We start from the raw sequence: 23,265 nt of genomic DNA, 5'->3' as shown, positions 1-23,265 counted from the left end.
ATATTCATACAATCTATTAAATTTAATTTCTTTTAATCATTAATAATTATAACTTGACTTATTATAAAAAAATTAATATCTATCATATAATATAAATATTTTTTATTTAAATCGAATTTATATATAAAGAGAGTTTTATGTGAATTTTATATAATTTTACATTATAAATTTATATATTCCCAGTGGATATAATTTTTTTTTAAAAATGCCCAATATAATTAACAGTATAAAGTTTTGCAAGTAAAATTCATATGATATGGGATTAATATCCTCAGTAATTATATTGAACAACAAAATTTAAATAAACAACACACTGGATTTAAGAATCAAAAGCTGTTATGATTAAAAGGAAAAAGGGACTTAAATATAGTATTCTAAAAATTTAAAAGTAAGAGGTTATAAAATAGAAAATGAAAATATTAAGTAAAATACCCTTTTTTATGAAAAAAAAATCTACTTATTAATAATAGAAAGAAAAGAGTTGAAAATGACTATTAATAGTCTGAAAAGATTTTCTTAATAAAGAGAAAAATTCAAGGAAAAAAAAGAGGGGAAAGTTTTTTAATTTTTTAAATAATTAAAAACATATGAAGAGAAATATAATTTTTGAAATTAAGAATATATATTTACACAACCATACTATATTGATCATAACAACAAATATTGTTACTTATTAAACTAATAATAAATAAATAAAAATAGTGTCTCAATAAAAAGTGGACAGATACGCGAGAAGAATAGGGTAGAATTAACAGAATTTACCCAAACAGTTACTAACGGAATCCACACAGAGTTTTCCCTCCATTCCTTCCTTCTCTCTCTATTATCTAAACAAAAGAATGAAAGAAAGAAACAAGCAAACAAACGAAGGAAACAGAGAGAGAAGGGGGGAGGCCTTGACTTTGATTACTTTTCAGTGTAAAGGCGTCATCCATCAATAATTTTGACCCCCCCTCTCTCTTTCCCTCTCTCTCTTTCGTTCTTCCCCGTTTGGAGAGGGAGTGCGTTGTAAACCGCGTTCGGGAGTTCAACGCCCGACTCGGACTCCATCCCATATACCCTCTTCCTCCTCAATCATCATCATCAAACTGAAACCTGTTTCTAATAATCTCTGCAGATGGATTTAACCTTTCCGTTCTTTCGTTATTGTTCGTACAAACACGACGCATGATTAAGAGAACCGGAATGAATCATGATTGTTAATATTCATCTTTCTAAATCTCGCTATGCGTTGGCTTCATAACATTTCCTTCTCCTCCTCCTCCTCCTCCTCCTCTCCCTCCTCCTCCGCGTCTAATCCTTCCACCCCTGCGCCTTTTTCTTCCGTTGATGCTTGCCCTCTGAGGTCTAACTATTCCGCTTCTTCTTCCTCCTCTGCTGTTGGCGATGGCACTTTTTCTCCGACCAAGAAGCACAGATATTATAGGAGCTATATTCGAGCCGGTCTAGGTTTTCGTTTCGGCGGTGGTTCTGGGAACAGGTTGGCGCGCCAGAAGAAGCTCCCTCAGCTCACCGCAAATGAGGTTACAAACCAAGGCTCTTCCTCTTCCGCTTCCGCTACCGCTGCGAAGCCTAACACCGAACCTGTTGAGTCCGTTCGGCTTTTGCGGTCTCAAAGTGGCTCTTCTGCCGCTGTCCCTTTGAGGTTGTCATCTTCAGCTCCTGTGCCTGTGCCGTTGCCCCTGCCTTTACCTCTCCATGATAATTGTAATTATGGAGACGGGGAATTGCGGTTGAAGTCGCCTAAGGAGAAGGATCGTGACGGTGTTAAAGAAAGAGAAAGAGAAAGAGAAAAAGAGAGAGAGAGAAGCGATGGCGCCGCGCGAGAGGGATTTTCTGCTTCGACCTCTCCAATTAAGAGGTGTGTTATTTTCTCTCTCTTTCTCCCTTATTTTTAACTCGTATTACACATTTATTAGGATAGAATTGTACCGCAATCCATACTGGATTCCGCATTTTCGTTGAGGTTCATGTTGTTATTGTTATTATTAATTTCATTAGAATGAGTTTTGATAACACTTTCAATGAAATAATTGATAAAGTCGTTTGAAGCTTGATCGATTAAATGCTCTTTATATCTCTAATATTAATTGTGTGCAAAAAAGAGATGCATTTCATTGTGGTTTTTCTTTTTCATGAATTTTGCGTCATAAAATTCCAGGATTGTTATACATTATATTTTCAGGATAAAATGGTAACTGAAGATGGCAACTTTTTTTTTTCAAGGAAATTTGGGAAACAATTCTTAATGATGTAAATTCATTTAGTTTTTACATGTATTTCTGTTCAAGGGAAGCACCCGACTTGGAGCCTGTCTAGGATTGAGGATAATTTTTTTTTTTTCTTTTGGAAAACATTTCAACTCTTCATTACTACAACTTAAAGTTTAAATTAAAATAAAATTTGAATAGTATATAGTAAACATATTTATTTAAGATAATGTTTTTTCCCAATATCATCTCAAAATACTAAATATATATTGACGTTGAAGTGCATTGTAATTTATCAGTTCTTTGTATTGTTTTTCCTTTCAACAGTTTGTGCAATGATAACATGTTCTTCAGGCACTGTGTTGACTTTTCTTTGTTAACATGTTGTACTGTTACAGTGTATTCCTTGGCCGAGAGACAAGGAAGATGGTGGAGCATCTAGATATCAGGTCACCTAGGAGGGTGCATCCAGATTTTGTTATGGATAATTGTGGGGAGAACATCAAGGCCAATGATCCTACTAGGAGTGCACCTACTAGTCCATTTGCAAGTCCTGTACGCAGCCCACAAAGATTAACTCATGTTGCGGATTTGTTGCCCTACTATCAAATGATGGCTAAAGGAAATGTCTGGTCTGCACCAGAAATGGCAACGATAGATATACCTGGGCTTCCTCCCCCAGCATTCTTTGATTACACTGCATTTAGTAGTGAGAGTTCTCCCCTTCACAGTCCACAAAGTAGAAGTCCCCGTCTGAATCCAAGAAGTCCTACTGGACCTGCACCATCACTGAATGCAAAAATGCCAATTGAAACCTCAACCCCATGCCGTGAAACTAATGCTACCTTTGAGGTCCATCCATTACCCCTTCCTCCTGGCGCAGCCAGGCCTTCACCGTCAGCTCCCATTCCTCAAGTTGTTGCCAAAGCAGAGTCCACACCCTTGAAAAGTCAGTGGCAGAAGGGAAAGCTTATTGGACGTGGCACATTTGGTAGTGTTTACGTTGCCAGCAATAGGTATGCAAACTCTGTATATTCTCTTGAGATTTGCTTCCTTTGTAGCAAGAGATGCTAATTGCAACCTTTCATTTCCAACAGGGAAACTGGAGCCTTATGTGCAATGAAGGAAGTTGACATATTTCCAGATGACCCAAAATCTGCAGAGTCTATAAAGCAATTAGAACAGGTTGTTTACTACAATTTTAATGACTTCACACAGGGGTCTTTCTTCTTCTCCAGCTTTAAGTAATCAAGTGTACATGGCATAAAATTCATAGCTCTTGTTTTTAAGACTCTGCACTAGCTTTATGGTTGATGACTACCCCTGTATGTCTAATGCAGATGTGTGCATTTTTATAGGTTGTGCAGGTCTTTGGCCTCTGAAATTTTCATTTCATTGAGAATACATACTTTGTTGTGATTATCTATCAGTCTTTTCCTCTTCCCAACTTTTCTTAATTCCTCCATTTGTTTCAGGAAATTAAAATTCTCAGCCATCTGAAGCATCCAAACATTGTGCAGTATTATGGGAGTGAAATAGTGAGTAGCGATTAAGTTGCAGGTTCTGGTTTCCAAGCTTCTTTATTTGCCAGACCAGGGTTCATTTTAGACCTTACTGAATCAATAATTGCATTTCATGCATATCAGGTTGAAGACCACTTCTATATATATCTAGAGTATGTTCATCCCGGTTCAATCAATAAATATGTCCGTGAACATTGTGGAGCCATAACAGAAAATGTTGTTCGTAGTTTTACTCGCCACATTCTCTCTGGGTTAGCCTACTTGCACAGCATGAAGACAATACACAGGTACAGGAATATGTGAAGTTTAAGTTATCTTTAAGGAAAGGGTCAATAAAATCCTGCTTTCTTTTTCATGGTAAAGAATTTGATCTTTTCTGGTGTAAACAGGGACATAAAAGGGGCTAATTTGCTTGTAGATGCATCTGGAGTTGTCAAACTTGCTGACTTTGGGATGTCAAAACATGTTAGTTCTGACTTTTCATTTTTCCAAAACAACCTATTGCTAACTTCCAAAAGGACCTTCGTTCAGCACACAAGTACACATGCATGTCGTTGGAATTTTCTTCATAATTCACATTGTGAATCTAATTCTTTTACTCACATTGACCTCACAAAATGTTGTACCTATTTCTTTCTCAGCTTACTGGACAAGCAGCTGAACTTTCTTTGAAGGGAAGTCCGTACTGGATGGCTCCAGAGGTACCTTCGTTTGCTACGTTAAATAGGGTTGAATGCGGTTTCGATTCTGATATCACTATCTGCTCTGCAGCTTATGCAAGCTGTAATGCAGAAGGACAGCAACTCTGATCTTGCACTTGCAGTTGATATTTGGAGTCTGGGCTGTACGATCATTGAAATGTTCACAGGAAAACCTCCTTGGAGTGATTATGAGGGCGTAAGCTCCACATTTTTCTTACATTCTTTTTATCTTTTATCTCTTGAGGTTGGTCTCAGAAGTGCAGAAACATACAAGTTTTCCTCTTTCCTTCTTTCTTTCTTTATTTCCTTTTCTTTTCTCCCTCAATTTTTCAGTACAGGAGCCAGCAGAATGATTAGAATGTAGGATCTCTATCTATAAACCCTTTTTCATGAACCACCAGAGCTAGGACTAGGAGACTAGAGATTAGTTTGACGTTGATAAAGGGGCGATTTGAGGCATCCATACATCTTAGAACCTGATAGAAACTTTTAGTGAGCAATTGGAGTGGAAATGTATTATTGAAGTTCTAGTATTTTCTTTTCATGCTTCCTTCTCCATTTTTGGTTGATGGCTGGGCGGAGAAATTATTTGCACTATATAAATTTATGAAGAATTACGAGGCTTAGTATTTATCTACAGTGTAGATTAGCACTTGTTTGGGCATAGATAATGTATTACAGCTTGTTTCTTCTTTTTACTTTTTTTTTTTTTTAAATAAAATTTTTTTCTCTCTCTCTCTTTTGTAGCAGGATCAGGTCTACCTCTTGAATATGCTCCTCTCTTTTCTCTTTCTTTTTCTTCAATGCCAAAGATAGTTGAAAATTATATTCTTGTGAATTGTGATTCAATTTTCTTTTGGAAAAGAATGGGGAAGATTTGATGCTAGAGGTGGTTTTGAAGTTCTACAAGATTTTTTGATGTCAGAGAAGTTTCTTCTCCTTGTAGATAAACAGTAGTTCCGAAATAAAGGAAACTATGTTTGAAGTTCAAGATATATGTTCCTTTTGGTCTTCTTTTTCTTCCTCTTGTTTGATTCAATTTGTATCTAATTTATGACTATTGTTGGGGAAGATTTGATGGTAGTCCTCAATGCATCTCTTATTTTGATTAAGGTTCCGTGGGAAATTCTCCATCATTTTATTTGACCTTTACCATAAATCAACTAAATGTACATTTTTGCTCAACTAAATGCATGTCTGCTTGTCTCTGCATAACATGACCCTGTTATAGTTCAGGATGAATGTTGGTGAATACATTGCTAGTAGATTTGTGTGATGTCATGAATGTGCTGTTTACATTGTCTTGATCACAAGAAGACAGTATAACTCTGATTTCCTTTCGTAGTGTTCATGGTGGTTGAGAGAAACATGCATGGTTAGGCGACTTAAAATTGGATCATATGAAAAATTTTACTCAAATTTCCCCATGTTGATTGAAAATTAGAGAATCTTTTTCCACTTTGCAGGCCGCGGCCATGTTCAAAGTTATGAGGGATACCCCACCTATCCCTGAATTGCTATCGCATGATGGTAAGGATTTCCTAAGTTGCTGCTTTCAAAGAAATCCTGCAGACAGGCCGTCAGCAAGCGTGTTACTAGAACATCGTTGGTTGAAAAATTTAATGGGCCTCGACTTTACATCTTCCACCCAGTCAATTAATGGGATAAAGCTGATTGTAAACTACTTCTTTCCTTCTGTTTCCCTTTTTTTTTGTCTGTTGTCTCGCGTTTCTTGAAATGGATATTTAATTAGTACCATATGTTGCATTGGCAGGATAAAACCCAATGCCATAGTTCAAACACGTCTGAAGTTAAGGCTGATCAGTCGTCAATACTCTCACAAAGTACCAAGGGAAAGGTGGCTTCTGACAGGTAATAACAATTACTTTCAGGATTACTATTACCATTTCAATCTACCTCTTTTCATTTATTAATCATAAAGTTAACTGTATTTGAAAGTCAGTGAGTCTTACTTTTGCATGGCTCCAGCTTCATGCATTATTCTTTTTCTTCAGCGGGACAGCCCAAGGATCTCATCGCGAAACTCCCAACTTAACAGTAATGGCAGCCTCCTGTAATTCTCCTCGTTCTATTCTTGAGTTTCTTCCCAGTTTGTCTCCTCTGTGCTCAGGTCACAGCGTAAAGCATAGCAGCTCCTCTTCATCTGTTCCCAACTTAATTAAACATGGTGCTAAAAAGTAACCATATCCTTAGATAAGGAGGGGAATTGGAAGAACCTCTCATGTTCTTTTTAGTGAGCAATGCTAAAACACAGTTTAACTGAAGGAAATTGAACTATTGACTCTTAAGAGGCTCCAGTAGATGCCTGGCAGCCATTCGACGTGGCAGTGGTAAGTTCTTTGCCCTATCTTTGTCATCAATGCCTTCTCAAGTTTCAAAAAGCTTGTTCATCCTGGGAATATATTCAGGACTGGGGAATTTTAGAAGCAGGTTTTGTATACTATTTACCAATTTAGAGCTTCAACAATGTCAAAAGTTCATTTTATGTATATTTTCCAAGATAATATTGTGACTCCAATTTAATGGAGTCGAAATGTATTTGTAGATTTTAGATAAAAAAGAGAAAGGGGGGTTGGAAAAAGGTGAAAGTTACTCGTGTACCCATGGGAAGTTCCCTGTGACAGAACGACATGTAGTTTCAGCGAAATTTCCAGGTTTCCAACGATTCATTGTTTCATGTGTAATTTTCATTTTGAAATCCATGCTTAAAGAGGATTTTTATTCTTCTAACTGAAGCTGACATTGATATGAAAAACTTGACACAGATAGAGCCAGTATGTTATCTTGAGTTGGAAAAGGCTGGAGATTAATGTAGAAGTGGGGGGGAAAATGGTAATTGTATTGGAAATTGGATGTTAATTCAAAATGGTAGTTGTTGTTAACACATCAATTGTGTGCATGTACATCTATTTTTCCTTCTTCCTTTCACATGATATTGAAAAACAGGGAAATATATATACTCATTTTATTTATACATGGACAATAATTTGACAAAGAACAATTATATAAAATTTTTCAATATTTAATTAATATGTTATTATTTAAATAAAATTTTTTAATTATAATTAATATCGTTTAATTATAATTATTATTTGATGGAAGTATAAATTATCACCGCGGAAGCAATATAAAGATAAATCAAATATATAATAAATAAAAATTAACCTCTTGTAGTGAAGAATTGTTCATCAGTCTTTTTTTCAGTTGATTTTCAAATTCCCCTACAATCTTCTGTTGTGTGATTTTAATTAGTTGTTTTAAATTTAATTTTATGTTGATAGAAAACTGAGAACTTGGAATAGGTTTTGGATACCTATAAATATGTTATTTAATTTAAAATAAATAAATAAATAAATATATATATATATATATATATATATAAAATAATTAAAAATAATATATTTATTATAAAATTTTCATAATTATTATTATAAAAAAATTTATCTACTATTAAAACTGTTTACTGTGTATATTAATCATTAAATTATTACTATTTTTAAAATTAAATATATATCTAATTATAATTAAATATGACTTAATATTATTTTTATATATAAAATTAATTTATAATTAAAAAATAATAAAATATTACGTTTAACATTTTATTTATAAATTTTAAAAATTACATAAAATTATACTTAAATTCAAATATTACATCAATTTATTTAAAATTTAAATATTTGAATTAAAATATTAATAAATATTAAAAATTTTAATTATTTAATTATTAATTTATATAAATAATAATAATATATGTATTATACTAATTAAATTATAAAATTGTCACATAAATTATTAAATTAAAAATTTATATATTATTAAAATTATATTAAAATATAAAAATTAAATTAATTAAATTAAAATTAAAAGAATTAAATTAAAATTTAAACATGATATTGAAATTTTTTTAATCAATTCACCGATTGTTGTACTGGACTTTGAATCTATTATTGAATCTCTGTCTTTGATAGTTATACTGGACTTTGAATCTATTATCGAATCTCTGTCTCTGATGAAAAAAAAATTAAGGAGTAATTCTTTTAAAAAAAAGTTAAAATATAAATATATTTAAAAAATCTTGAATGGCTTAGTCATCATATGGTCAACCTGTTAGAAATTAATTCATCAGTTTTTGGTTAATAGAGTAGTGATTAAAATGAAGACGGAATAATTAAGGTCTAATACTTGCCCATCGCATAAAAACAAAGATGAACTGCGCAATCACGTGATTAAAGGGTCTCTGTTTCTTTCCTTTTATCTCTCTCTCTCTCTCTTTCTTTCTTTGTTTCATCTTGGCCCATTTCCATTCGTCGCGAGAGAGAGGGAGATGGAGGCACCAGCAGCACAGGCCATAGAGAGGAATTACCAGGCAGGAGAAGATGAACAGGACAAAGTTATCAATGAATGGTAAAATTCTTGGCTTTTCTTTCTATGGATTCTTAAAGAAGTTTTGAAAAGAGAAACTTGAGGATCAATTTCTTTTACGCTCTGATAATGATTTTGTTTGGTTGTTGTTGTTGGCTGTTGAGATCGCAGCTCTGCTCGCATGCGCGTTGAAAAAAATTAAATAACCGTCTGACGTGAAAAGAGTCTTGACATTTCCGTACTAATGATCTAAGTAGTTTTGGTTGTAATTAAATAATATTAGATATTTTTATAATAATAATTTTTTTATAATTTTAATATATTAATATTAAATAAATTTTATTATTAATTTTTAAATAAAAAATTACTGTAATTTATAATTTCATAATTATAAAATTAATATTATACGGCGATTAGATATATAAAAACAATTCAATTGTAATTAGATATATAAAAATAATTTAATAATGTTATATATATTTATTTAATGATAAAATTTTTTATTATTTTAATAAATTAATACAATAATATTATTATTAAATAATATCAGTAATTTTTTAATTATATAATAATATTATTTTATAATTTTATAAAAAAATAAAAAAAAAATAAAAAAATAAAGAATGGCCTGGCGCCACTCTAAGTGGCGCCAGACCATTCTTAAAAAAAAGAATAATGCCTGGCGCCGGTTAAACAAGCGGCAGGTTTTCTTTTCGGAATCCGCAAATAATTTATCTTCAACCCTAAATTCACAAATAAGTTTTCTTCCGCCCCTAATTTTGCAAAAAGCCCCATCTGAGTTAACCAAATCGGACATCATTTAGCTTGTCAATCAATATGATCAATTTGAGCCTATTAATTTTTCTGAAGGAAAGAGAGAAATGGTTTAGCTTAGAAAAAAAAAAATCACAGCAAGAATGACCAAGAGATTAGAAAATCTTCCATTTATTTTTGTTCACTTCCTGAAACAGAAAAATCCTCTTTTGCAAAGATAAACTATTTGATTTGCAGAAAAAGGGGTTAATTATTAAAATAATGTTTTTTAAGAAACTATTTATCGAAAAATTATTATTAAGTCCTTATATATCATTAAAATTAATTAGATAATTTTTATTTATTTAAATTTTAATTAAATTTTTTAATATTTTAAAAAATTAAAATTTTTTTATCATTCCGTAAAAATAAAGTTAATAAATTTATTTTAATATATATATATTTATACTTTTAAGTTCATATAATTTTAACTATTTATATTATTTAATTTGTATAATTTTAATTATTTATATTATTTATTAATTTTATAAATTTAATAAATTTAAATTATTAAATATATAATTATATAAAATTAATTTTCGGAAATATTTCAGTTTAATATAATTATGGAGAATTATAATTAAATTTATATAATTATATAAAATTAATTTTTTGATATGATTTTAATTTAGCACAATTACAGAACTACAATTAATTTTATATAATTGTATAAAATTAATTTTTTAAGTATAATTTTAAGAATGATAATTAATTTTATATAATTATATAAAATTAAATTTTTTATAAAATTCCAGTTTAGTATGATTACAGTTTAAAAAACTATAATTAAATTTATATAATTATATAAAACTAATTTTTTGGTACAATTTTAATTTAGTACAATTATCGTTCATAGAACTACAACTAATTTTATATAATTATATAAAATTAATTTTTATATTTAAAAACTATAATTAAAATCATTAAAATAGTATAAACTATAATTTTTTGGTACAATTTATTAGCTTTATTCTTCAAAGAACAACCGACTTCACTGTCGTTTTCTTTTTAAAGTATTGATGAGATAACTCGTCTCATTTTGCCATTGAAAACGCCAATTAGGTCGGCGTTTTTATGAGCATTAGTTATTTTTCATTATAAAATAATAGAGGATGGAATATTGCTGATGAAAACGCCAAATAGATTAGCGTTTTAAGTGTTTTGCAAAAATGCCAATTTGATTGGCTTTTCTTTATAGCAAATATTAATTTTGTAAATTGTTTTAGTTTTGCATTAGAATAGTAAATAGTTTTTTAAAAAATATTATTTTAATAATTTTCTCCCATAAATATAAGTTTTATATAATTTTTTTTTTATATAGAGAAATCCCATTTATAAATGAAATCTTGGGCAAGGTTAATGTTGTCATCTTCTCCATCATGAACTTTTATATTTTTCATCATAACCATCTCCATCCGCATCATATTCTTCTTGTTCATGCAACTTTCGAATAGTCCATTCTTCATCATCACCAGTAGAGACAACACTCTCATCAAAAGTTTGAATTTGATTAAAATTTTAATAAATAAGTCAACTCAAATATAAAAATTATTAGAATATTTATAATAGGCTTACTTGTAGATAAAGGGAAATAATAGGAAATTTAATTTTATTTAAGTAGTTGATAATTTACAAATTATTTATAAATTAATTAATTTAATTATTTAAGTGGTTGATAATTTTATTATTTAAAATTTAATGTTTAAAATAGATTATAATTATATTTTAAAATTAATTATATATAAAAATATAATAAGATTAAATTTTTTAAATAAGTATATATATTAGATTGTAATTTTATTATTTTAAATTAATTTTAGAGTTTATTAAAAAATTTAAAGTAAATATCTAAATTAATTTAAATATTATTATATTGTAAAAAAATTAATAATATATATACAAATTAAAATTATATTATTAATTGTAAAAAGAAATTTTTACTATTGAAATTTTATTTGATAAATTTGACAATTACTTTTATTATATTGATTAAAAAATAAAAAATAAAATTATTATTATTTAATATTTTAATTTAATTAAATTTTTATTTAAATCTAATGGTAAAATATGATAAGTTTATTAATCATTATAATCTATAAATTAGATTAATTTTATCTTTAAATTAGAATAACTTATTTTAAAATTATATCAACTCTGTCATTATCGTTATATATAAGTTTTTTATCCTTATATTCTTTATACTTATACAATAACTATTGTCGAGTGTTTTAAAGTGAGAGGTGAATGAAAATGAAAATTTTGTCTTATAAAATATCAGAAAGAGTTATGAATCGCGTGAATGTAAATAAATTATGTATCGCTATAAAATCAAGAAGATAGGAGTTGCGTATTGCTATAAAATTAACCAGAATTTAAATATGTAAATTTTTTTTTTGTTTTTTGGTAAATTATTTTTTTATTTTTATTTTTTTAATATAAAATTATAATTTTAATATACTATAAAATTATAAACTATACATTATCCTAAATAAATGAGAAAAAAAACTCTTTCTTAACAGCAAAGGAAAAAGAATAAAACAAAGAATGAGAAGTGTAATTCACAAGTCCAGCATATTCTACTCTTATTAAATTTCCAATTTTCATTTCAAAATAAATAAAATAAATAAATATTTTAATAATGTTATTTTATAATAATTATTAATTACATTTTAAATAAATTAGTTTCATCTATTTAATTTAATTCATTTTACTTTTTAATCTGGGTCATTGAATTACAGCAACCTATTGAGCACCTACACTATAAAAATTTCAATAATTAAACACAACTTAATTAATTATTCATATTATTGATAATTAAAGAAATTAGGAAATAGTTGAATTTATTATTAACTCATTTTTAAATTTTACTAATTAAATTATAAAATTATTATAATTAACTTTCTCAATTTATAAAAATTTAGAGTATAATTAGTAAAATTTTAATTATAATTAATAATTAATAATTAATTTTTATTTTTATTTTTATATTAAATTATAGATGATATAATTAATTTGTAATTTTATAAGTTGAGGAGTTGAATGTATTAAAAGTTCAATTCATATGTTAAATGGATTAATGGCATTGTTATTGGGGTGTATGTATAGTGTGGTCTTTTTATTCCTGTTTGTCAATTCTCTTCATCAACGAATAATAACGTTTTCTTTTTGGCTTTTGCAGTCAGTAGCGTCATTTCTATGTCGCCGTCGACAGGCTCCAGTTCAATATGGTCTCTCTCTCTACACCCATGCTTCCATTATTGGTTTCTGTTTTCAGAAATTGACTTTACTTACGTTGAATTGGCAGGAGAAATTGGTGGACTTATTGGGCGTGGCAGGGCGCCGCTCGGGGCTGCCGATACTGGTGTGCTGCAGCTCGAGGGACAAGCTCGACGCCGTCTGCTCCGTCGTTTCTAATTTCCCTTGCATTTCTCTCGCTTCTTTGGTACTCAATATTTTTTAGGGTTCCTTCTGGTTCAATTGATTTTAAAGTTCAACATAGAGATCATGTATCAATTGTTGGTCATTATAGTCGTGTCGATGACTGGTTATTTGAAATGAGTGCATACAACATTATTTCTTTACCTTCATCATTTTCTACCTTATAAAGCCTATGTGCACGGCCAAATACTCTTGCTCGTGCCAAATATTGATACTCATGCTAGTATAGTGACCTAGTTGAGTCGGAACGAATCTGAGTCTTGAGAAATTTGAGAAGGGAAGCAGAATGTTACTGCTTGGTCCGGAGGCTGAAATTGTAAAACAGAAGGATAATTCTCGTATGATAGATGTTATAGATGCCTGCCTCCCACTTCTTTCTTCTGGGAAATCATCAATTTCTGCTTGTATTCTGATTAATTATTAGTGACCACTTACCAATGAAGTCGGTGACACTGCTTTTTTCTTTCCCCATTCTCACTATATGACTTAAACTGTGTTGCCATTAATTGTATAATCGACATTTACTTCTCTGCATTTTCATTGCTGTGGTTAACTGGTATATTTTCTAAGCCCAACATCCTCCCCCCTTCTCCCTTCCCAGAAGCCTTAAACACTGCTAAAAGTTTCTGCAAATTTAATGTTGCTTTGTACAAAATACTTTCGAAATTTGAGCCCTAAGACCTAAAACCCGCCCCTAGCATGCTTTCACTTCTTTTCTTGTGATCTTCTTAAGCAGTGCCTTCTACTCTAATTGATCTTCTTGGTTTCAGCATGCCATCATAAATACATATTTCATTTTTTTGTGGCGTCCTCAAAGGCCTTTTCGCGTACATGTTAGCACTAGTTTAATCATCTCTACAATGAACATCTATTTGATTGAATGAGAACCCACATGATAAGACACCTTATTTCTCTGATCCAGCGTACTATCTTTAAGAATTTTAGGTACTTGGACAAATCTACTAAATTTGGCCCAATCTTGTGGTTTTAGATCTCTTTCTCTCTCTCTCAATTTTGGGTGAGGGGTTGGATGAGTGTCTAGTTGGTTAAGCCCAACTCTGGGTCCAATGGATCCCATGAAATAATTGGCCAGGGGCATAACATGGATAATGGGGAGACACTCTAAATACTTCGCTGCCTGATCGAGATATTGATTTGCTTGGCAACTAAAGGCGATTTCAGTTCCATGCTTGCCTATGCCATTGGCCATGATGATCTTTAGCTATGTGCCTCATTCAGTATAGTTCAAACTTTTATATTATTCCCCCATGTGTATGGGTGCCTTTTTTTATCTTAAAAAAAAAAAAGAAAAATTATTGGCACTATCAAAAAGAACAAGAGTGATAAGGAAGTAGTATTAAAAATAAGAACTCCTTAACCTAGGTTTCTTTAATATTCTGAAAACTATTTCCTGGCAGTTGTCACTATCAAAAGAAACAGAAGTGACGATGAAATAGTAATAAAATAACAAGTTTCTCAATTCTTGGCTCTGCTTTTGTTCTGAAAACTATTTCCTGGCATTGCTAAAATGAAATTTGTATGATTTCCAAGCATATATAATTAGAATAATGTGGTTGTCTACTTTCAAGTTTTCTCAACCCATTTGAAGTGACTGCTACATGTTCACATATTTAAAACTTTGCCATTGTTTCAATGTATTTTGATTTTAATGACAAAGGACATTATTGTCTTGCTAGATTCAAAGTTTTAGTCTGTTTGGCAAACCATTTTGTGGAAAGACACTGGTGGATCCTGCTAGTTGAAATTCATGTCTATATCAGGATGCCAGAGAGGGCGAAGTTGATTGGGCCCACTAACATGTTGTTCTGTACTGTCTAACGTGTGGTAATAGTGTAGAGGACAACCCTCTTCCTAGGTCCAGCTCAATAAAAGGACAACCCCTTCCTAAATCCAGCTCAATATAATGCTTAGCTCTAGTTGGGAAGTCTGGCTTTATGACCTAACCAATGGTCCCCTTGCCCAACATCCTATGCCCGCTCAAGTACATATTTTGGGGTAGAGCAATGAAGAGAAACATGAATAATAATATTTGGGTGAGTTATGCGGAGAATGTAATTTAAGCTTTTTTTTTTTTTTTGTCGAAAAGCCTAAAATCTTAGAGAACATTATAAAATCAGGTAACTTATTTGATATAGAACAAGTCTCCCTTTATTTGCATTTGTTGTAGTTTATTGCATATTAGCTGATGAATTGAGGGTAGTCACTTTTTCATTTCTCTCTCTTTTCTTTTCTTTTTTCCCCCATAGATGCATAGATGTCCAAGTTCATCTGTTAGCACATAGTAAGAGTGTGATACTTGTTCCCTCCCTCAGTTTTACTGGAAGGAAGAGTTAGTCTCTTTGGTAAGTTAGATAAAGTGAAAATTTCTGGTGATTATAAAAATCTTAATCAGAGGATCATGATGAATGGATAGTCTAAGCGAAAGTGGAAAAGATGCATATTATCCTAGTTGTCTCTCATAATAAAATTTGACAAAATAAACAAGACTGGCAGAGAGGAAATCACTGTCAAATACTTTTATGTTGGGAAATAAATTTTTTGCACGAATCAAGATCCCAAAATAAAAGAAAAAGAAGCAGCTTTGGGAATTCGGAAATCAATGATTGAGATCCAGTGTTAGTGGGTCACTACGATTTTGTATAAGTTTCAGCTGGAGCATCTAATCACATGAAATCTCCCCACCCAATACTTGGCCCATTTTGGGCAAGAAATCTTTCCTAGTTTAACGGGCAGTTTTCCCCCTTTGATATAGTATTTTAATGGAGGAAGGCCATGTCTAACAGAAGGGAAGAAAGGAGACAGAAATGACTCTTGTTGCACTGTACATTGTATATTCATTTATTATGATCTGTGTTTGTTATATTAAATTAAATTGCTAGTCCCTACACCATACTTGTTTAAATCTTCTAATAGGAAAAATATAAAAGTCCATAATGTGTGGTGCCATTTCCCGTGGTCCCTCATTTCTGGAGAGAGAGAGAGGCCATTGGTTTTTCTTTTAGGCTATTAGCAAGTATTTTTGAAAGGAATGAGTAGTTAAGTTGTCATCCTTATCCAGTCTAATTTCTAATATAATTAATTGTTACTACCCACAGGAATCATTGAAGAGATATTTAGAAGGGTTTTTATAAAAAAACTTGGAGCTCTCTACCATAAACAGTAGGCACTTTGATGGATCATTGCTTAAAACAGTATGCTGTTGATTGTAAGACTTGCTCACATGAAAAATGGTATTGGTTTTTCATGAATATTGGCCCAGTTTCTGCACATTCACAATTCAATTTCTCTGCGTAACAGTCTTGTAATCTTCTAATCTGGCTTACGTGGTCAGAAATAATATCTGTGGATGTACACGTAGGTATATGTGTGGCCCCCTTTCAAGGAGTTGTGGTGGCCCACAAGGAAATTTGAAGGCCTTTTCACTGTAACCATGGAATTTAGATTTTTTTTAGAAAATAGAAACATTGGAATTATTTTTTGACTTATTCTTAGAACTCTCGAATCTCGATGCTGATATAGTTTTAACTATAGTTTCTGCATGATAATTATAGCTTTAAAATATTGCATACATTTTATAAATAATGTAATATTGGAAGAATTTAGCCTTTTAATCGAGGGCTGTCAATAGCTAACATTGGATGGTTAATTTTTCGAAAAGTTAACAGTAACAGTGGGATTGCATTTGGCAATGAAGCGCAAAGCCGGCAAATGGCAAAAATGCTCGTGGGTTAGTCAAAGCCATGCGTGTGCTGCTGGTTAAAGCATCAAACCCGTAACTCCTACCTTTGTACTTTTTCTTTTATGAACAGACCTAACTCGTCGTCCTCTGTCCCCCTTGCTGCCTTTATCATATAATATCCTACAAAAAGACTTATCTTTTATCATAGATTGTTTTCTTAAATGCTTTGATTTTTATTTTAAATTCTATTGAAAAAATATATGAAGGAATGATATTTATTTACTCTTGATAAATTCAAGGGTTAATTCAATGACATTAAGAATTAAAATAGCAACATGAAAGTTTTTATCGTAATTACATTTGACCAAATAACATTGCAAGAGGCAAATGTTAGTATTCTCGCTCAGTTTCCACCCACAGATAACTACATTATAAAACTGTGTGGTCATGTATGTCTTTGAGGTTGCATCTTTGCATGGCTTACCAAAGGCACGTGGCAGCACACACGTGCTAGACATTGATATAGTACTGCTTTAGTAACAGTACTGGATCACTGTACTGGAGAGTCGATTCCATTAACCTTAGGTCAGGAGTAAGTGAGTGGAACCCACCAGCAGAAAGGAAAATGGGACCTACAAGTTAATAAGATTCTTTGAAGGGTGGGGCACGGAGGAGGAGAAAGAAACTATGGTTGTTTTGGCAATACAGTGACCTTAGGATGATGCATGTGTTGACAGCTTTCCATGTTTGGCATTTGGAGGGGCTGCCATACTAGCAACTGTTTCAAATTGCAAGTGAAGTTGCTCTCCATTTTCTTCTTTTCCTAAAATGAAAAGAAAAGGGAATTAGTACAAAAGAATAGAGTGGTGAATTAGGTGTTTGTAGGTTTTAGCATCCCGACGAATCCTTGAAGAAAAGGACGAACCACCCGCATGTCACTTCCCTTCCTTATAGCCCTCCCCACACTCCTCAGTTCTCACCACCAAACCCTAACTAACCTCCAGTATTAGAGAGAGAGAGAGAGAGAGAGAGAAACCTAATTCTAGTTGTACCCTGATAACCCAACTTAAAATCTTGAAAAATACATGTCCTTTTGTTTCTCTAGTTATAAACATTGAAGCTGAAGATAAACTCTTGATGATCTTCTGAAATGACTAGGGAAGTTAGTTCAGCATCAGTTCCTCTGTTGGGCAGTTATAGCTCTCAAAATTCAAGAAAAGAACGCGCTAAGACTGTGCCATTGGATAATCAAGATTCTGCTGCTTACTGCCAGTATCAAGCGTGGAGTCCTTCCCTTTCACAGGTTAGTTCTAATGACGCCAATCTTTCTTGTACTTTCTTTTGTGGGTCTTTTCAGTACTTGGTTTTAGTCAATCTCATAACAAATTTCTCTCTCTCTCTCTCTTCTTCTTATCTTTTTTCAGGCGGTTGACGAGATCAAACAGCTCTACACCATAGCCTTCCCTATGATCATTACAGGGCTTCTCATATATGGCAAGTCTGCCATATCAATGTTCTTCATGGGGAAATTAGGGAAAGACGTATTAGCAGGAGGGTCTCTCTCCATCGGCATCGCTAACATCTCTGGTTACTCTGTTATCTCCGGGCTTGCTATGGGCACGGAAGCCATCTCTTCTCAAGCCTGTGGAGCAAAGCAGTGGCCCCTCATGGGCCAAACCCTTCAGAGAACAATCGCAATTCTCATCTTGACATGCGTACCCATCTCTCTTTTGTGGCTAAACGTTGAGCCTATCCTTATATTTTGCGGCCAAGACCCAGCAATCTTATCTGTTGCCTCTACTTATCTAGCCTTTTCTCTTCCGGATCTGTTTCTCCAATCCTTCATTAATCCTCTCAAAATCTACCTGAGAACTCAAAACATAACTCTGCCTCTCATGCTCAGTGCAGCTTTTGCTCTAGCTTTACATGCTCTTATCAACCAAATCCTTGTCTGTCACCTTGGCCTTGGTATTCAAGGCATTGCTGTGGCAGTAACAATAACGGACTTGAATCTTCTTGCTGCCCTTTTGATTTACCTTTGTTTCTCAGGCATCTGTCGCGAATCATGGCAAGGCTGGTCTCTCCAATGCTTCGATGAATGGAAGCCCATCCTTGGCCTAGCAATCCCTAGTTGTATCTCTGTGTGCTTAGAATGGTGGTGGTACGAGCTTATGATAGTTCTTTCAGGGCTCCTAACTAATGCTTCTGAGGCAGTTGCCACCATGGGAATTCTAATACAAGCAACTTCTCTTGTCTATATCTTCCCATCATCCCTGAGCCTAGCCGTCTCAACTCGAGTAGGGAATGAGTTAGGTGCGAACCACCCTAGCAAAGCCAAAACCTCATCCATTGTCGCTCTGTCATGTGCAATATTCACGAGTTTTATTGCCATGTTATTCATGACATCAATGAGGCATGCTTGGGGACAAATTTTTACAACAGATACTGCAATATTGTCACTAACAGCCACGGCCATGCCTGTAGTGGGGCTTTGTGAGCTTGGAAACTGCCCACAGACCACCGGCTGTGGGGTGCTCAGGGGCAGTGCTAGGCCAAGTCTTGGAGCCAACATAAATTTGGGTTCTTTCTACGGCATAGGCTTGCCTATTGCTATATTAATGGGCTTTATGATGGGCTTGGGCCTGTTGGGCCTATGGTTAGGCTTGCTAGCAGCCCAGGTTGTTTGTGCTATTATTATGGTTGTGGTGTTGATGAGGACAGATTGGCAAGTGGAAGCAAATAGAGCCAGAGAGCTTACTGGAATAGATGATGGGGTGGGTGAAGCAGAGGCTGAGAGTAAGAGAAAAAATCTTCAAGGGTTAATATCAGTCACTCTTGTTGATTAGAAAGTAACCAACTTTTGCAATTGGTTAGTTTTATCTTCCCTTTTTCTTCCAATCTTTTATTTGATTTTTAAGTTTTTACATATTATGATTTTGTAAGAGAGGTTTTGAATAGGCTCACATTTGGGCTTTTTTTTTTTTTTTCCTTTTTTGGGTTTGGCAGAATATTACATTTACCAACAAAATATTTTGCATATTTCAAACTGCAGTATTGCTTCTGTTTTGCTACTTTCTATTAATAAAATATATTATTTTTCATTTTTTTTTAGCCCTTTTTCTCTGTTGGAAAGACCATTGGATTTGCTTCTTGGTAATGTGAATATTATTTATTTCTTATACTTGTAAATTATTTTATGTAGTAGTTGTCATACGTTCTAAATTTAACGTAAAATCCAAATTATACGATACTTATTTATATTTAAAATAAAAAAATGGAAATAATTGGTTTCTTTAATATTTAATTAAAGAGCTATTAGAAAAAAATATTAATTTACATTTATATTCATGGATAGTCTCTTTAGACTAAATTGAATTAATTTTACTAAATTGAATTTTAAAAAACTAATAATAAATTATAATATAATCTCTAAAATTTTAATTGATGAGTAAAATAGTCTTTAAATATATTTATTATAATTTTTTTTATTAATCTCATTATTTACTTTTCTATTTTTACTTTTATATAATATCATAAATTATTAATAACAACTTAAAATACAAAAAAAAATTACAATTTCAAAAATTTATTTTGATCTTCACTTTTATATAATATTATAAATTATTAATAAAAATTTAAAATATAAAAAAAATAAAATTTTACAATTTTAAATTTTTTAAATTTGTTTCAATTTGTCCCTTAGTTAAAAAAATTAAATTAAATTTAGAAATTTATTGATAAATTATAATATAATTTCTAAAATTCTATTTGATTATTAAAATAGCCTTTAAATATATAATAAAAATAATAATATTTTTTTTATTAATTTCATTATTTATTCTTTTATTTTTATTTTTTGTTTTCATTTTTATATAATATTATAGAATATTCATAAAAATTTAAAATATAAAAAAAATTACCATTTAAAATACATAATATTTTATTTTCTTTAAAATATTATTAATAAAAAAATTAAATTAAATTTAGAAAATTTATTGATAAATTATAATATAATTTCTAAAATTCTATTTGATTATTAAAATAGCCTTTAAATATATAATAAAATAATAATATTTTTTATTAATTTCATTATTTACTTTTTATTTTCATTTTTATATAATATTATAGATTATTAATAATAATTTAAAATATAAAAAAATTTACCATTTAAAATATATAATATTTTATTTTCTTTAAAATATTATTCATAAAAAATAAAAATTTTCAAATATAAAAAATATTAATGTTGAGTATATTCATTCAATAAATACTTTAATATATATTATTTATATGTAATATTTTATATAATATAAATTTATTTGTAATAAACATTTATAATATATTTAATATTATATATAATAAATATAAAATTTTAAAAATTATATTGTAATTTGTTATTTACTTTTTTAAATTCAATTTAATTTTTAAATTGAAGAAGTTTGACTATATTATTCAAATTTAAAGAAATATGAATAATCATAAATATTTAAATTTTTTTTCAATATTTCTTAAATAAATTATAGACATTATTATTTGTTTTAAAAAAATGCACCTTTCCAATGGCAATAAAAACATAATTATATTATTCATGCTTCCCACAATTTCTCGGCTACCAAACATGACTACTGGTCTCACAAAAAAGATTGATTAAAGATGAGAAGAAGTCCCAGCATTGCATGTGCAATTAGATTGTGGAAGACCACCAACTCAATCTAGAAGTTTCTTGTAGGCCAATAAAAAATTAATCAGAATTAAGACAACTTCTGAGGCTGGAAGCAATCAAGCAATCAAATCAACCGAAGGTACGCAGGCTTTTTTTTTTTTTTTTTTTTTTTCTTTTCAAAGCAGAATCAATATTACAAATCCTTCTGATATCCTTGATGCAAATTCAAATAATTTTTTTTAAGACTTAAGTTAGGCTCATTCTTATCGAAGTTTCTGCTTTTGAAAAAGGCACCCGTGGATTTGCTCATTCGTCCATGCGTCCAGAATATTGGGGTGATTATACACATAAAATCCACAGCTGTTACTTGCTCCACCACCGCCACCACCATAAACAGTCTTAATTTCTCTTAAGACATTCATCAAACAATAAACATGCATTACTAATCCAAATGTTAATCAACAAAAATGTAATATGAAAGATAAATGCTAATCAGTGTGTAGAAAAGAAAGAAGAAAAAGATCGCTTAATGCACGAACTCCATAAAATGTGTGCAACAGAAAAATTAAAGGGTGGGGGGCTGAATCAAATCGGACGAGTAGATGAAGACTTACCTTAAATCAAATCATATGAGAACAAAAGCTAAGTTGATTCAATATCAAGCCTAAAATCTATTCCTTCATTTCAAAGCTTAAAATTAAAACCACAAATAGTATTAAAGTCATTTAGAAATCTGAAATGATTTTATGTTGAAAATGCATACAATTTAAAGTTTTAAGTTTTGACATGTGTGAGTGAGATTATTTTGAATGATTCACACCTTTCTTTTTTTATTTTCTTTTTTTATTGCCACTCTATGCCACTCTATGCCACTCTATTGCGGACAACTATTTAATTTTCTTTTAGCAATCAAATTATTAAAATTAATGTACAATTGGATTCGTTCCGCATTCATCCATTATAAATTTTTTAAAAAATTAGATGAATTTCTTAGTTTGAATATAAAATAAATTTAAAATTAAAAACAGAGATAAAAATAATTTTTTATCCGTGAAATTTTAATAATTTGTGTAATTTTTTTTATGATATTGAATTAAAAGAAACCAAATAATGTTTAGATATTTTCAATATTAACCACAATTATTGAATCAAATTATTTTTAAATAAAAATAACGTTTCCATCGCAGAAATAAACAAATATTTTAATTATTGAAATATTGAACCAATGATTAATTTACACATGGCTGTATATATCAAATAAATAGGTGACATATCTCACCGAAAGGAGGGTGGTAGTGGTATAGGATTCTCTCCTTCTTTATTAGATAAGACCGTATCAATTGCCTTAGTGCAATTTGCTTTTCCTCTCAAATCCGCGGAATCCATGTTTCCCCCATCCATTTGTTTTTTTATTTTATATATTTATATAATTATTTTAGCTTTTAATTTTTAATCAACATATTTATCATTAACTTATAATCCGTGAGATAATTTCACCCTTAAAATTAAATTAACTGCACATACAATTCAATGCTTTATTAAATAAGTGAAATTCAATAAATCAATTGACTTGAAATAAATAAAAATTTATAATGGTAAATATTTATTTAAATTATATTTTTTTTAGGAATTTAAATTCCATACGACAATTAAAGGTATATGATTCACAAAATTAAATATTTCATAGTCCACTAGTTTCAAAGCATAAATCGAATGGTCATTTTCACATTAAAAAATAAATTAAAAAAATTAAATTATAACATTCAACCCTCTAAATTAACCACCGCTACTTTTTCTTATGTGGTATTCACAAGTTTATATATAAGTGGGA

General features: G+C 30.7%; 3 protein-coding genes across 4 annotated transcripts; all 3 read left to right on the top strand.

Moving 5' to 3' along the window:
* The first annotated feature begins 825 nt into the window (after positions 1 to 825).
* On the top strand, positions 826 to 7,185 carry LOC110629840 (mitogen-activated protein kinase kinase kinase 5). 2 transcript variants are annotated; one of them, XM_021776995.2, is made up of 11 exons: positions 826 to 1,861; positions 2,609 to 3,226; positions 3,308 to 3,395; positions 3,686 to 3,748; positions 3,857 to 4,020; positions 4,123 to 4,198; positions 4,375 to 4,434; positions 4,505 to 4,630; positions 5,901 to 6,110; positions 6,209 to 6,306; positions 6,424 to 6,639. In XM_021776995.2, the coding sequence occupies exons 1-11, from the start codon at positions 1,227 to 1,229 to the stop codon at positions 6,488 to 6,490; spliced, it is 2,205 nt and encodes a 734-aa protein (XP_021632687.1). In that variant the 5' UTR covers positions 826 to 1,226; the 3' UTR covers positions 6,491 to 6,639. The 2 variants fall into 2 exon arrangements, with proteins under 2 accessions (XP_021632687.1, XP_021632686.1); XM_021776994.2 differs by having other exon boundaries at positions 831 to 1,861; positions 6,450 to 7,185.
* Positions 7,186 to 8,644: 1,459 nt separating this feature from the next.
* Positions 8,645 to 14,329, top strand: LOC110630484. The gene is made up of 3 exons (XM_043949906.1): positions 8,645 to 8,862; positions 12,812 to 12,860; positions 12,938 to 14,329. Exons 1-3 carry the CDS (start codon positions 8,835 to 8,837, stop codon positions 13,236 to 13,238), a joined length of 378 nt encoding a protein of 125 aa, XP_043805841.1. The 5' UTR covers positions 8,645 to 8,834; the 3' UTR covers positions 13,239 to 14,329.
* A 2,953-nt stretch (positions 14,330 to 17,282) lies between these two features.
* On the top strand, positions 17,283 to 19,824 carry LOC110630421 (protein DETOXIFICATION 49). The gene is made up of 2 exons (XM_021777924.2): positions 17,283 to 18,074; positions 18,196 to 19,824. Exons 1-2 carry the CDS (start codon positions 17,922 to 17,924, stop codon positions 19,615 to 19,617), a joined length of 1,575 nt encoding a protein of 524 aa, XP_021633616.1. The 5' UTR covers positions 17,283 to 17,921; the 3' UTR covers positions 19,618 to 19,824.
* Positions 19,825 to 23,265: the final 3,441 nt, after the last annotated feature.

This window comes from Manihot esculenta, chromosome 13 (genome assembly GCF_001659605.2).
Source record: "Manihot esculenta cultivar AM560-2 chromosome 13, M.esculenta_v8, whole genome shotgun sequence".
In the NCBI taxonomy this organism is placed as follows: Eukaryota; Viridiplantae; Streptophyta; class Magnoliopsida; order Malpighiales; family Euphorbiaceae; genus Manihot; species Manihot esculenta.
This window is presented reverse-complemented; position numbering and strand designations above follow the sequence as displayed.

Coding starts and splice junctions, on each gene's coding strand:
- LOC110629840 (XM_021776994.2), top strand. CDS start 1,227: ATGCGTTGGCTTCATAACATTTCCTTCTCCTCCTCCTCCTCCTCCTCC. Junction 3,396..3,685: donor CTATAAAGCAATTAGAACAG/GTTGTTTACTAC, acceptor CATTTGTTTCAG/GAAATTAAAATTCTCAGCCA. Junction 3,749..3,856: donor AGTATTATGGGAGTGAAATA/GTGAGTAGCGAT, acceptor CATGCATATCAG/GTTGAAGACCACTTCTATAT.
- LOC110630484 (XM_043949906.1), top strand. CDS start 8,835: ATGAACAGGACAAAGTTATCAATGAATG. Junction 8,863..12,811: donor GACAAAGTTATCAATGAATG/GTAAAATTCTTG, acceptor TGGCTTTTGCAG/TCAGTAGCGTCATTTCTATG. Junction 12,861..12,937: donor ACAGGCTCCAGTTCAATATG/GTCTCTCTCTCT, acceptor TTGAATTGGCAG/GAGAAATTGGTGGACTTATT.
- LOC110630421 (XM_021777924.2), top strand. CDS start 17,922: ATGACTAGGGAAGTTAGTTCAGCATCAGTTCCTCTGTTGGGCAGTTAT. Junction 18,075..18,195: donor GGAGTCCTTCCCTTTCACAG/GTTAGTTCTAAT, acceptor ATCTTTTTTCAG/GCGGTTGACGAGATCAAACA.